Source organism: Bos mutus, chromosome 25 (genome assembly GCF_027580195.1).
Source record: "Bos mutus isolate GX-2022 chromosome 25, NWIPB_WYAK_1.1, whole genome shotgun sequence".
NCBI classification, from domain to species: domain Eukaryota; kingdom Metazoa; phylum Chordata; class Mammalia; order Artiodactyla; family Bovidae; genus Bos; species Bos mutus.
The window spans coordinates 16,837,392-16,853,002 of record NC_091641.1 but is presented as its reverse complement, the minus strand read 5'-3'; the positions used below and the strand labels follow the sequence as shown (position 1 = coordinate 16,853,002).

The 15,611-nt window shown below is 47.7% G+C and overlaps 1 protein-coding gene across 1 annotated transcript in view; it reads left to right on the top strand.

The window, feature by feature from the left end:
• Nucleotides 1-15,611, top strand: part of KATNIP (katanin interacting protein) — a 229,622-nt gene that overhangs the window by 79,689 nt on the left and 134,322 nt on the right. Inside the window, exon 6 of the mRNA XM_070362218.1 lies at nt 4,276-4,407. Coding sequence (XP_070218319.1) covers nt 4,276-4,407 — 132 coding nt within the window. The remainder of the gene's footprint in view (nt 1-4,275; nt 4,408-15,611) is intronic.

The window sequence follows — 15,611 nt, the reverse complement described above, 5'->3', positions numbered from 1 at the left end:
TACATTTTTTTTTCCCCATCCTCATGCTTCCAGAACCTTGTTATGCAGTTAGCACTTGGTAAGGACTTGCTGATTAAGTTCCTTAATGCGCTATTGCAAACCTGTCATACCTTGATGAGGCAAGTAGTTGTGCTAAGCTCCTTGGAGGGAGGAGGGAAGACTGTGGGACAGAGACACACACACGGACTCTTCCCCGTGAACTGGAGTGCTTTCTTATATTTATAATTAAGATCAAGCCAGTAGAGCTGCACTGAGCCCAGCTCTCTCACTTGCTTGTGGGAAATTCCCACTTCAGACATGGCTGGATCCAGGTGCTCAGACACTGTAGCAGGGCTCGTTCACCATCATCCAACTCTGCTCTTTTCCATGTTGTCCTGGCAGAACCACAATGGCCACCAGCAAGCAGCCCCCAACTCACATTCTGTCATCTGCTGTTGCATCTCTTTGACTCCCCTAAACCTATCACTCAAACATAAGGGCCAGCGGGATCTAATGCTCAGACTGGCCAGGCCAGGGTCATGCGCTCCCTCCACCCCTGGATGCAGTTCCATATGAATGCTTGGATTAGGGGTGGGGAGGGGGAGGATTTCCCAAAAGGAAACCAGGGTACTTTTACCAGCGTACAGGGGACTGCATACTGGACAGGCAGAAGCAACAGTGCCTACCGCCAAGCCTCAGAGACTTTCTGATCTTACACTTCTTCCACTGAATGTGTGTTTAAACCACCTGGGGTCTTGTTAAAACACAGGTTCTGATTCCTGCATCTGAGATGGGGCTTGAAACTTTGTATTTCTCACCAATTTACTGGAGAAGCCAATGCTACTGGGCCCTGGGTCACACGTGGGGTAGCAAGGCTCTTGTCCCAGGCCTCCGTTTCCAGAAAAAGGAACAGACACGCACGGAGGGGCCAGGCTGCTCCCCAGGCAGGGCCCCCGTGCCCAGTGGTCCTCCCTCCCTCCTCCTCTCTCGTACTGTTTCTTCCCAGCATTTGAACATTATTGAATGATTCCTGGGAAAGAGGGAGGGGCACATGGTGGAAAACCCATCCCAGCCACGGACTTCAAAGGCTTCTTCACAGCTTCACCCTGACCTGGGGCAGGGAAGCCCCCAGGAGCTTCCTGGCCTGGAAGCCCCAGTTCTATGGATTCCGTGGCACCCACTCTCCACGGACCCCACTGCTGGTGCCAGCAAATGCTCTAAAGTGCGTTGATAAAGCCTGGGAGGCAGTGATACCCCACGGGGAGCCAGAGCCCAGGGCAACAAGGTTGATGGTCAAACAGAAGATGGGTGGAAGTTGCCATTCTGGAAACAGCCAGGTGCACTTGGAGTCTGGGGAGCGTCACCACATGACAGGCGGCCTGTGAAAGAAAACGTGTCCCAGGGCCCCTTCCTTCTGCGTTTCTGCCTCCTGCCTATTCTCCGTTGGGGAGCTCCCTACCTGCCTTTTCTGCGTCTTACACTCTCTCTCCAAGGCCTTTTCCTGGAATGATCTATGGCCCAGCTCCTGTGTCTTTAGTGTTAAATAGTCTCAGGAAAGTCTTGAATCCCTCTCTGATCTCCCCAAAGGCTACTCTAACCCAGCCTGGACACATTTCTTCTTCACGTGCCTGTTGGGGGCAATACAGCGTGGAGGTTCAGAACTGGGGTCAGGCAGCAAACTACAGCCTTGGGGCTGAATTCACCCACAGCCTGTTTCTGTAAATCAAGTGCCTGGGGGACACAGTCATGCCCATTATTACGTGTTATTATTTATCTTGTGGTGCTAGTGGTAAAGAACTCACCTGCCAATGCAAGAGACTCGGGTTCAATCCCTGGGTCCAGAAGATCCCGTGGAGAGGGCACGACAACCCACTTTAGTATACTTGCCTGGAGAATCTCGTGGACAGAGAAGCCTGGCAGGCTACAGTCCATGGAGTTGCAAAGAGACAGACACGACTGAAGCGACTTAGCGTGCATGCATGCATTTATTTAGGCAAGGCTGCTTTGAGCTACAATAAAACAGTGGAATGAATACTATAGCAGAGACCGCAGGGCTGGCAAAGCCTTTAAATATTTACTCTTTACAGGAAACTGGCCCATCCCTGGTTTCCAGTAAGGCCCCTGGAGCCACACTGCTGGGATTCAGATATGGGCTCTGGGGCCTCCTAGCTGTGGGACACTGACCACATGGCTTACAGCCTTGTGCCTCGGTTTCCCCCTGGAGTAGCTGTGAGAACTAAAGGAACACAGGCCCCTGAAGCTGTTGGAGTGGTACCTGCTCTTCATTAAGTGACTTGGTGTCCAGTGTGATGGTGGCGGGGTGGTGGGCACGGGCAGTGTAGATGCGGCTCAGAAAGGACTTCCGTCCTGACCACCATGAGTCCTGTAGGGCAACAAGGCTCACGATCTTCATTATCAAGATAACGACACGATTTACTATGCTTGAGGGGAAGCTGCATCTTATCCCGGGGAGTGGAGTTTTCTAAAGCTAGGGCATCGGGAAATGCAAGCTCTGAATCACCGTTGACTGTGCCTCGGCTGGGAAGCAGATCCAGTACGCGGGGCTTGGGGGACCTCTCCTAACCCTCAGGCGGTGGCTTGGTGGTTTAGTCGCTCAGTCGTGTCTGACTCTTTTGTGGCCCCATGGACTGTAGTCCACCAGGCTCCTCTGTCTACGGGATTTCCCAAGCGAGAATACTGGAGTGGGTTGCCAATTCCCTTCTCCAGGGGATCTTTCCAACCCAGGGATCGAACCCGGGTATCCTGCATTGGCAGGTGATTCTTTACTACTGAGCCACCAGGGAAACGCATAAGCCCATCACAGTCTCAGAGTGATGTTTAAAGAGGCCCTGGCTCCCGGATTTGTGCACATGCACAGCCTCACCAATAGGAGGCATCCCTTAGATTTTGCTCTCTGGGCACCTGACTCACCCCTCGCCCTCCGCTGGCCCCAGTCTTGTCCAGCAAGTCCAGCACAGCCAACGTTGGGAGTCAGAGCGCTGATCCAGTGACACTTTCTTTCCTTGCCTAGCCGGGCAGCTTGCTCCTGGGTTCACGGTGGATGAAATGTACCCTTGAGGAGGAGGTCTGGCCCCCTTACTTGGTGCCATGTAGGGCGAGTAGTGCAGCCCTACTATCCACTGGATGGGTTGCTAGGCTGACAAAGCTCCTGATACTCAGGGGCCAGGAAACAGTTATGCCTGGCTCAGGTATCAGGTGCGTGAGTGTATGTGTGGGAATCAGCGTAGGAGAAAGAGGTTGGGGCCGGGTCGTAGAGACCTTCACATGCCAGGTGTACCATTTGGGGTACAAGTCTGGCTGCGAAAGCAAGGGGACTCAAGTAACTCTGGCTTCAACAGCGTGACAGTTGGTGTCTCCAGCAAAGGTTAGTGGTGGGCCGTCACCTTGCTCCGAGAGGTGGCAGAGGAGGCCAGGCACAGCCTCTTTCGTCGCTTTAGCCTCCTCCACAGGCTGTCCCCTCCCCACCACGCTCAGCAGCTTGCCATCACCTCCTCACTCCAGCTGGCAGGAAAGGGGGTCAGGGCAATGGTGGGCACAACCTTGAAGATACACACAGTCCCCCTCACCCCCACAGCACTCAGGCCAGAACGCGCTCACCTGTTCCCCACCCCAGTCACAGGGAATGCTGGGAGCATCACGTGCACACCTGGAAATGCAATACAAGAAAGGGAGGGGAAATGGACGTTCAGGGGACGTTCAAGGGGTGGGTTTCCCAAAGAGTGACTCAAGGGATGCTAGGAGGATGGGGTCCCACCACACAGCTTCCACGGCCTCAAAAGTTTGCCATCTGTTTCATCTGTATTTTACTGGATTAGCCAAACAGTTCATTCAAGTTTTTCTGTAAGATGTGATGGAAAGACCCAAATAAAATTTTGGCCAACCCAGTATTTTTAGGATTGTCCCCAGTGTGTGTGGAGGAGGGGACGAGGGGGCCTATTAAAAGCCCTGGGAAGTCCTGGTCCCAGACTCGGGCTTTCCGATACTTAGATCACAGAGCCCATTTGGGGAAGCTGAACACCTACTAAAATTCTACTGCTATGTCCAAGCAAAAAATTACTAAAAAATTCTACTGCATACACTTGGGGCATAAGAACCAGTGAAGACTTGAATAGGAGTGGTTCAACCCATCCAGCCAGCCTGTCCAGGGTGATGCCCAGTAAGGTGCACCCTGACCCTGACCACCTACCACGACTGAGTCCCTGCCATGCTCGCCCCTCGGAGGACTCAAGGAGTTTGTTTCACCATATCTGAAACGGTCTGGCTTTTTGTGCTTAGAAATCTGTGCAGATCAGAACGGAAGCTGGCCCGCGGCTCCACATCCAGCCTCCTCCGGACTATTCTGAAGACTCTGAGCCATGTGGGGGTGTGACTGTCAAGGTGAAGGATGCTTCTGGGGACCGTCCACAGGTAGGACTGGCTTCAGTTCGGGGCTAGAGCAGTTCTCAGGGGTGCTAACAGTTCCTTATTTCCTTCCTTCCTTCACAAGAGCCTGCCTTCCTTCCCTCTTACACTTATTTTCTGCACTTTAATGAGCATACAAACCTCGTGCTAGATGCTCTGCTGGGAGCCCACATCCAGAGATCAGCAAGGCTGGTGTCTGACCTAAAAGAGGCACCGACATATAATCCCTCTACTGAAAGAGGGAGCTGAGAAGTGGGGCAGGGCATACGGGGACCAGGAGGGAGAGGATCTGGGAAGGCTTCCTGGAGGGAGTGGCATTTACCTGGTTCCTAAAAGCTGGAGGGGAGGGGAGGTAAGCCGAGCTGATAACCTGTCTACACCTGTATGCGTGCGTGCTAAGTCATTTCAGTCGTGTCCAACTCTTTGTAATCCTATGCACTGTAGCCTGTCAGGCTCCTCTGTCCTTGGGATTCTCCAGGCATGAATACTGGACTGAATTTCTATACCTTTCTCCAGGGGATCTTCCTGACCTAGGGATCAAACCCATGTCTCTTGCGTCTCCTGCATTGGCAGGCAGTTTCTTTATTCCTAGAGCCACCTGGGAAACCCTGTATGCATGCACCTGCTGTTAAATATTGTGAATTTCCAACCCTCTGCCACCCCCACCGCCCAGGCCAGCAGAACCACACACATGGAAACACCCAGAGGCCCGTGTGTAGCTGTAGCACAGAGTCCCAGGCCATGCAGCAGCTGACAAGGTTGACCCCTGCGGTGTTTCCCTTCCATGCCTCCAAATGTCATTTCATTTCTGAAATCCTTGGAATTGTGACAGTAAATCCCAGTCTCCCTTTCACCATGTATTTGTTGCGTACCCACTTTTGAGCATAAAGCTCAATCCTGGGCATCAGAGACACAGAAAAGAACAAAACTGACAAGGCTCCTATTCTTAAGCAACTTATGTTCCAGAGGGAGAGATAGACAGTAAAGAATAAAATCAAAAACTCAGAAACCTTTCAAGACATGCAAAGTAAAAATTAAAAGTGAAATACAAAATTTAAAAAAAGAAGAAAATCAAGAAATAAATAATGTGTTCGGGGAGGGGGGACCAGAAAGGGGAGATGGGACAGTGTGGGCAAGAGGGAACATTAGACGATAGAAAGGGAAGGAATGCTTCTCTCAGGTGTGACATTTCAGCTGAAACTTGATGGGTAAGACAGAGTCGGCTGGGGAAAAGCATTCCAGGCCAGGGGAACAGCAGGCACAGGGGACCTGAGGCTGGGTTTGTTCAAGGCGCACGATGCAGGCATGATGTGAGCAAAGGGGAGTCAGGAGGTGATGAGGTCGGAGGAGCAGGGGGGCCAACCGGCCAGTGTGCACAGAGAGCAGGGTGGGGGTGGGGATGGAGGATGGGGTTTTATCTCAAGGGCACTGATTTTGTAATTAGGATGAGTGTGTAGATTATCGCCACGGTTATGTACAAGCTGAATGTTAGAGAGGAGGCAAAGTCAAGCTGCTGAGCCAGTCCTGCCCCATTTGCTGAGAATGAGATTGTGACCCAAGCTGCAGATTCCACAGCCTCCCCAGGACAGACTCTTCCTTCCGCCCGCCGCTTCTGTACCTGAAACCTGCTTCTCTAGAATGAAAATGACTCACAAAGGAGACAGGAATGTCACCCTGGAAACATTCCTCTGATCACCGTTGCATGTTGGTCTTCCCTTCTTTGCTCGTCAAGGAAGGACAATTAAGGAGCAAGGGATCACTTTGTTTCACATTCCAGCTGCAGAAAATCTGAACGATAATTGTTTAGAAATTTTTGTTCTTCCTGGATTAAAAAAAAAAATGTTATTTTCTATGGAAGGACCCAATGACCTTGTCTCCGTAAACAGTCCATAGAAATGGGATTTTTGCAGCGGGCAAAACTGTGGACTTTGTTGCCTTCAACACCCACCTCCCACACAACACACACAACACACACACACACACACACACACACACACACACACACACACACACACACACACACACACGCTTTTGAATCACCTAAAGGTTCCCTGCTCAGGAGGAGTCTGTGCTAACAGCCTTCAGCTTCCCTTCATTGGGGAGGCTGGTTTGAAGCCAAGCTCAGTCTGTCACAGCCCCAGCCCCGCCCCGTCTCAGAATGCCTGCGTGGCCTTCAAGCATGTTAATCCTCTCTCCTCCTTTGGCCATTTGGTACCCCCCACCGCCACCGCTACCCCGTTAAATGAACATATATTCCTTCCTTTGCAAGCTCCCAAGCTCCCTGCAACGCCAGGCAGCCTGTCCCTCACAAGCTATTAAGCTCCATTAGCATTCCTGGGTGCGCCTGCTCTGGAGCAGCATCGCCCCACTCGCCTGCACTTAATTTTTTCCACCGTGAGTGCTTGATTGTATTTCCTCCTTCCCTTTTTCTCCCCATCTTGAGGGGGCACTCCGTGAGGCTTCACAGTCAATTTCCCCTTGGAGTTATTTTCCTCCTAAGTGAAAGAGTAAAATGGCCACGCCAGTTTTCAGCAAAGGCAGAAGCCTTAAGAGATGCGATCTGAACAGAGAAAGGGAGAGAAAAAAAAGAAATGCCTGGCTAAATATACTCAGTCCCCCTCACAGTGTTTGCAAGCGCAGCCTGAAGTGGAGCAAAAGGAATTGCTGTCCGCGTGTGTACTTTTCATTTGACCTTCACTGTTGAAACACACCAGCCTTTTCGCCTTTCATCAGATCCTTAGTGAACTTCAATTTCTCGGTGCTCTGAGTTCACAGATGGGGCATGTGCAAGCATGTTCTGTTGGCCTCCACCCCCCTCCCCCGTTGACTGTGCTTTTTAGAAAGATGTGAATTACTAGCTGACATTTAAGAATCAGGAGATTCCATGTCAATCTGCACTGAGGGCTTTTCTTGAAAAATCAAAAGATTTGGGAATCACATTCTTTAATGACATGCGTGGAGCTGGGGGGTAGCTCTCCCCTTAGACAAGAGCGTGTTGCATGTACCACGGTCCCCACCACATCCGAGGCGCCATCTAGATCCTGGAGATAAAGCAGACACATATATAGTATGCCACTGGGCAGAGTAGGGCTTCCCTAGTGGCTCAGACAGTAAAGAATCTGCCTTCAATGCAGGAGACCTGGGTTCGATCACTGGGTTGGGAGGATCCCCTGGAGAAGGGAATGGCAACCCACTCCAGTATTCTTGCCTGGAAAGTTCCAAGGACAGAGGAGCCTGGCGGGCTAGTCCATGGGGGTCACAAAGAGTCGGACATAGCTTAGCAACTAACACTTTTTAACAGTAGGGCAGAGTGAGGAGCTGGAGGAAGTGGGCAGAGGTTTCCATGTTACGTGGGAGGAGGGGGCTTGCCCTTGATGAGGTGCTGTTTAACCAGGGGCCTCAAGGAAGACAGCCAGTGGGCAGGTGGAGCAGAGCCTCCGCACACAGCGGTCAGCAGGCACAGAGGCCCCAGGAGGGAAGACAGCACAGAGGCTGGTGTGGCCAGAGCTGAGCCCGCAAGGGGGCGAGGAGGAGGGGGTTAGGCCAGAGACAGAGTCAAGGCTCAGAGGACACTGGGCTTTGAGAGCTGTGCTCAAGATTGAGCGATTCTGCTATGAGTCAGAGGAGGAGCCATTGTAGGGTTTTGAGCAGCTTAACAACTCCAGGGGAAGGAGGGCACCTCTTTTTCTTTCCATAGAGTTCTGCTTAAGTGCCCGATCCGGGTCACGTTGGCTCTCTTTGGCGTATGTGTTGCAACAGTTAATAAGTCTCCATCCAAATGCTTTTGGCTCCATTTAAGGACCAGGAATGAAAGTACATATTGTTTTCTATGATTAAGTTATCCTTTTCCCCCTGATAATGCATGATCAACATTAAAAATTCAAAATGATACAAAGAAAAATAAAAGTCCTCTCATAATCCCACTGCCCTGGAGACTATTACTGTGAATAGGTAGGTACATGACTATCCAGACTGAAAATTGCATGTATACATTATATTCCTTGAAAGTATATATCAATTATATCCAACATGAGATAGTTGATCTGAAATGTTCTGGTCCTGGCCTGTTCCCAATGAGTCTGTGGTTAGTTATCTTGTCAGTCCCTGAGAGCATGACAGGTAATGGGAAGAAGGTTTGCCCACTGCGGCAACTTCCAGAAAGCCTTCTTGAGCTTTCCTTTGCATCCTGTAGATCCTGGAGTGGTGTGAATTAGATATTAGCCCACAATTACAGTTCAGGGCTTTGGAGTCATTGTTCCTTGCTGACACCTAGAGACCCGTGCCAACCCGTGTGCCACATATGGACTCTGCTGTGGCCCATGACATCTCACCCACCTGTTGGTGCTATGTAGATTAGGTGGTGGTTCCCCCACTGGTGGAGCATCCCCCAGTGACCCACTCTGTCCTCAGCAGGGCTCTTCAGTAAATCCCTTCAGTCACCCTCCATTAATTTCAACGGTGAGACTTAAAGAGGGATTTTTTTTTTTTTTTTTTTTAGGCAGTTCTCTAGGTTGGGAACTTCTGCAGTTTCAGATTACCATATAAATAACCTTTAAGCAAGTGCCTTTTTTTTCTTTCTTTTTTATTGTTCTTTTCACATAAATGGGATTATACCATCCAGGCTCTTTGATAATCCCACAGTTTTTAGATACCAACATACTGGGGCCATCTCCCAATACCCGTATCACTCAGACATCTGAACCCAATGGCTCTGGTTGTTGGTGGCCCCGAGTGTGAATCCTGGTTCACTTAGCAGCTGTGTCTTGAAGTGACGTTGGTAAAGCAGGGGTGAGTTCCAACAGATGAACTTGAAGAGTGAGAATGAATGAGGGGAGGCATGGAGACCAACAGAGGGGAAAGAGGACCCCATTCATCTCCAGGGATGTAAGTTACTTTTACCACGCCCAGTTCTTTCTGCTTGTCCTTAGGATACCAAATCTCCCACCAGCACCACGCCCTGTGATTTTAATCTCTCCCTTCCGAACGCAAAAGGACGCCCTGACCCTCCAAGCAGTACGGACAGAGAAAGGATCCTCTTAACTATTCAGGATGTAATGGTAAGATGGACTTTCAGATCCTAACTGTCAGGGGTCAGGGTCTTCTCTGTACTAAAATAGCTGGGCCATAGGATAGACCCCCATGGGAGAATCTCCATTTACACCTGGGAACACAGCACAGATTACAACAGGACTGGATGTGAAAAAAAAAAATCTCTGGTCCACCCACCAGGTTTCAAACAACACATGAGAGACTTGACTTGACGCCATGCCTTTCTTTTCTTTTTTTAAATTGGACTATAATCGCTTTACGTTGTGTTAGCCTCTGCTGTACAGCATAGTGAATCGGCCGTGTGTACACATATATCCGCTCCCTCTGGAGCCTCCCTCCTACCCCCCACCCCACCCCTCTAAGTCATCACAGCACAGAGCTGAGCTCCCTGTGCTGTATAGCAGCTTCCTGCTGCTGTATCTGTCTTATACATGGCTGTGTATATATATCAGTGTTACTCTCTCAGCTCAGCCCCCGCCCCCGCTCCTGCCTCCGCTGTGTCCACAAGTCCATTCTTACATCTGTGCCTCTATTCCTGCCCTGCAAATAGGTTCATCTGTACCATTTTTCTAGACTCCATATATATATATATATATATGCATTAACATACGCTATTTTGCTTTTCTCTTTCTGACTTACTTCACTCTGTGCGACAGACTCTGGGTTCATCCGCATCACTTGCGTCGTTTGCTTGAGTGATAGTAAAAGCTCACATTAAATGAGCACTTACTCAGTGACCACTACTGACTGGAGAATAAGTCATCCATCACTGCTTTCATGAATGCTGTGAGTTAAGTGCTAGGTATTTGCATTCTCCTTTTATAGTTCGAGGAAACAGACATGAGAAATGATGTTGCTTGTCCAAGTCTCAGAGAAGCCCAGACTGGAAACCCTGACCCCAGGGCTCCTTGTTCCATGAAATTAGCAATCACAGGCCAGGAATCGCATTACGTTGTTTTTGCTTCCGAAAGGGCCCAGGTCTCCGTAGGGGCAGGGTCTATTATGAATATTATTTATGTTCTGCCCGGGAGGAAGGTGTTGAGAGGTGGCCATCCATCAGTTATGTTTTAAACAATGATGGGGAAGACCTCTCCTCTGCCAAACATTTCCCCACTGAACCCAAGGCTGGGAACATTGATGAAAAATGTTTTTCAAAAGTGAAATCTAATGGGGGATACAACCAGACAAAGCCAAATTGAGGGACAGTCTATAAAACAACTGGCCTGGAGTCTTCAGAAATGCCAGTTGCGTTAACAGACAGAGAAAGGCTGTTCCAGGTTAAAGGGGGCTTAAGAGATATCACAGTTCTGTAATGTGAGATCTTGGGGGGAGGGGCAGGTGGTTTAAGGATAGTTTAGGGAAATTAATGAAATTTAAAATTAACCATATTATATAATACTGTAACCATAATAGAAAATAATATTGTGATGTTAAATTTCCTGAATTTGATAAGTGTATTGTGGTAATGTAAGAGAAGGTCCTTGTTCTCAGGTCTCAGAGAACTGGTGAAGAATTGATGAATGTAGGTGCTGGGTATTTGGGTATTCATTGCACCCTTCTATTACACATTGCTGATAAATTTTCTGTGGGTTTTACATTTTCTCAAACTAAGTTTTTAAGAAGCTAGCTCATTAAGGAGGAAGTAAGCTGCTTCAATAGAGCTAAGCATCAGCAAAGAAAGAAATAGAAAAAAAGTGAAAAATTGAGACCTAGTTTTTTAAAAAAATTACTTAGGATTGTATTGATGTCAGTTTCTAGATTGTGCTATCATATGAGATGTTACCATGGGGAAAACTGGATGAAGGGTACACAGGATGAATTGGTATTGTCTGCAATTAGTTCAAAATGAAAAGTAAAAAGCTAGCTAAATAAAATAAGCACAAATGCCCAGCTTCCATCATCCAAAGGTTTTGATTCTGATCCTGTTTAGGCTCAAACAAGGCCCCTCTTGTTAGGCTCCCCACGTGATTATAATTTGCAGCAATATTTGAGAACCTGGCTTCCCTTGTGGCTCAGCTGGTAAAGAATCCGCCTGCAATGCTGGAGACCTGGGTTCTATCCCTGAGTTGGGAAGATCCCCTGGAGAAGGGAAAGGCTACCCACTCCAGTATTCTGGCCTGGAGAATTCCATGGACTGTATAGTCCATAGGATCGCAAAAAGTCAGACATGACTGAGGAAATTTCACTTTCACTTCACTTTTATATAATCCTATATAATTCCTTATAATCACCATTATAAGGAAAAGAGAGAGCGAGCCGTGGACCCTAAAATTTGATAGGCACAGGAATCACCAAGCGTATTTGTTTAAGATGCATGTATTAGGTCTATTTTTTTAAGCTAAGAGACTTGTTTATGGACGGTCACATAGTTTTTAACAGACAAACTCCTGGGGATTCTGAATCAGAAGGTCTGAAGACCAGTTCAGTTCAGTTCAGTCACTCAGTCGTGTCCGACTCTTTGCTACCCCATGGACTGCAGCACGCCAGGCCTCCCTGTCCATCACCAATTCCTGGAGTTTACTCAAACTCATGTCCATTGAGTCAGTGATGCCATCCAACCATCTCATCCTCTGTCATCCCCTTCTCCTCCCACCTTCAATCTTTCCCAGCATCAGGGTCTTTTCCAATGAGTTAGTTCTTTGCATCAGGTGGCCAATGTATTGGAGTTTCAGCTTCAGCATCAGTCCTTCCAGTGAATATTCAAGACTGATTTTAGAATATTCAGGACCGAAGATTAGAGTCAACTTCAAATGGAAGGAAAGTTTTTGAGATCATCTGAAGCTTGTGGCTTGGATCTGGGGACTCTAAAAGAAAGAAATGTTAAAATTGGAAGTTAAAATCTCCTCTACATCATATAAAATTAAAATAACTGTAAAGAAAAAAAATAAAACAACAACCACAAAATTCCATAGGTTCACAAAAGCCAGAAAAGGATGGGAGGGGCTCTGCCCTTGTCTTTAAACCACATCCTGCACTTCTGTGAACTCAGTCAGGAGAGGATGTCACTTAATAAATGAAAGATGCGAAAGCGTAATAGCTCCTGGCAATATCTCCTGTGTTACAGATCAATTTCTATCCAGAATATCGACCATACATATTATGAAAAGACTAAATTATGTTTACTATACACACTCTTTTTAAGAAGACAAGGAAGTCAATCTATAAGTGTTTTAATATAAAATTATTTAGGTTTTTGACTAAATTATTTTATTTAGGTTATTTAAAGACGTGAATTTTAGAGAGACAGAAAATTGTTTTGTGTTATTAAGGAATTATTATATTAAGACAATGAATATGCACCCTTCATATTTGGTTTTCTCACCTTAGTCACATTCAAAACATGTCACATGTTCAAAATATGTCTCAAGCTTGAGAAAAAACAATTCCTAAGACAAAAGGGCATGTAAGAGAGGATTTTTTGTGTTGTTGTTGTTGTTGAGTTCAGTTCAGTGGCTCAGTACTCTCCGACTCTTTCGACTCCACGGACTGCAGCCAGGCCTCCCTATCCATCACCAACTCCCAGAGCTTGCTCAAGCTCATGTCCATTGAGTCAGTGATGCCATTCAACCATCTCATCCTCTGTCATCCCTTTCTCCTCTTGCCTTCCATCTTTCTCAGCATCAGGGTCTTTTCCAATGAGGCAGCTCTTCGTATCAGGTGGCCAAAGTACTGGAGTTTCAGCTTCAACATCAGTCCTTCCAATGAACACCCAGGACTGATCTTCTTTAGAATGGACTGGTTGGATCTCCTTGCAGTCCAAGGGACTCCCAAGAGTCTTCTCCAACACCACAGTCCAAAAGCATCAGTTCTTCGGCGCTCAGCTTTCTTTATGGTCCAGCTCTCACATCCATACATGACTACTGGAAAAACCATAACTTTGACTAGATGGACCTTTGTCGGCAAAGTAATAGCTCTGCTTTTTAATATGCTGTCTAGGTTTGTTATAGCTTTTCTTCCAAGGAGCAAGCGTCTTTTAATTTCATGGCTGCAGTTACCATCTGCAGTACTTTTGGAGCGCAAGTAAATAAAGTCTGTCACTGTTTCCATTGTTTCCCCGTCTATTTGCCATGAAGTGATGGCACCGGATGCCATGATTTTAGTTTTTTGAATGTTGAGTTTTAAGCCAGCTTTTTCAGTCTCCTCTTTCACTTTCATCAAGAGGCTCTTCAGTTCCTCTTCAATTTCTGCATAAGGGTGGTGTCATCTGCATATCTGAGGTTATTGATATTTTAATCAGTTATGACTTGGAAAAAAACTGTGCTCAAATTCAAGATAAGGGTAGATGCATGGGTGCTCAGCCACTAAATTGTGTCAGTCATCGTGACCCCTGTAGCCTGCCAGGCTCTTCTGTCCATGGAATCTTTTAGGCAAGAATACTGGAGTGGGTTGCCCTTTCCTTCTCTGGTAGATCTTCCTGGCCCAAGGATCAAACCCACATCTCCTGCATTGGCATGAGAGTTCTTTACTACTGAGCCACTAGGGAAACCCAGGAAGGGTAGATGGGTATCAATAAATGGAAAATGTATCCAAAGGGAAGGGCTTGGACACGTGACCTCAATAGCCAGCTTCAACACGCAGGCATGTTTCATTGGCTGGCCTGGTGTTGTACCGTAATCATCACTGTTGCTGTTTTATTTTGAATTAGAAAACTTTTATTCTGAGCCTGAACCCTTCAGTTTGCCCTGGTCTTCACCACTCCATATTGTCTAACACCAAGGCTCCCATTACTATTTCACACAGCAGTATATTTTCTGAAGATGTGGGAGTCTGAGGCTCCTGTTTTAGGAAGGAGAAAGAGCAAGATTAGACTCAGCAAGTCTGGAGAGGGTAGTGTGGGCTTTTCTATAAACTCTGGACGGAGAAGGCAATGGCACCCCACTCCAGTACTCTTGCTTGGAAAATCCCATGGACAGAGGAGCCTGGTGGGCTGTAGTCCATGGGGTCGCTAGAGTCGGACACGACTGAGCAACTTCACTTTCACTTTTCACTTTCATGCATTGGAGAAGGAAATGGCAACCCACTCCAGTGTTCTTGCCTGGAGAATCCCTGGGACGGGGGAGCCTGGTAGGCTTCCATCTATGGGGTCACACAGAGTCGGACACGACTGAAGTGACTTAGCAGCAGCAGCATAAACTCTGGAGGGCCTTGGCTATGTCACACTTTTTTGGAGCCCCATTTCCTCCCCTGTGACAAAAAGGAGTAGATTAGGTATTTCCTGGGCCTGTCGGCTCTGAAATCATAAATCCCAGGGGGAGTTTATAGATGTTCCCATATGCCAAAATCCAGAGGATTTTGCAGAGGATACGTAATAGTGCATGGAGCCCCCTCTCATCCCAGGACTATTTCTGGAGGCTGTTTGCAAGTTACATATTTAGGGCTTGCACCACCCTTCCCCCACCCCAGATCTAAGTTTCAGTTTGGCAGAGACCTGTGCTGTCTCATTGCCTGCTGTGTCTCTGGTCCCTAGAAGAGTGCCTGGCCTAGAGTGAGTTTGCAAATCTTTGTAAAGCAAGTGAATTGAGTAACTGATTGATTGAATCAATGAGCGAGCGTGGCAGAGATGTTGATTAGGCCCCCTGGCCAGCCCACACATAGCTGAGTTCAGTCATCACACCGCTAAGTTGTAATTATGGTGACAGTATTTTCCAAACTATGAATCAGGACACATAATCTGACAAAAGAATTTTTGTGCTGTTTGGGGTAGAAGAGTCATTTGGGGAGATGTAGCTTGGATTCTGAAATATTGGGATTTCTGGCAGATGGTGCTAATTAAAATGAATGTTTTAAGTGACATGAGTGACTCTTTGGCAGGGGTTGGGGGAAGAAGGCCAGCACTTGGCTTGGGTGTCAGGGCATGGCAGGGCATAGTGGGGACATAGGGAATGGTCTCTACATAGCTCGGCCGACTTGTCATTATGTGGAAATAGGGTCCCAGTGTTACCAGCCTTTCTAGTTACAAGAGAAGCCAAGTGTCTGGACTTGTTTGTGTTGTGTTTTTCTCCCAAATTTTTATGTTGGTAACTAATTCACAAGGGCTTCAGTGATGAAACCTGATGGCTCAGTGGTGAAGAGTCCATCTGCAATATAGGAGACACGGGTTCAATCCCTGGAGAAGGGAATGGCTACCCACGCCAGTATTCTTGCCTGGGAAATCTCATGGA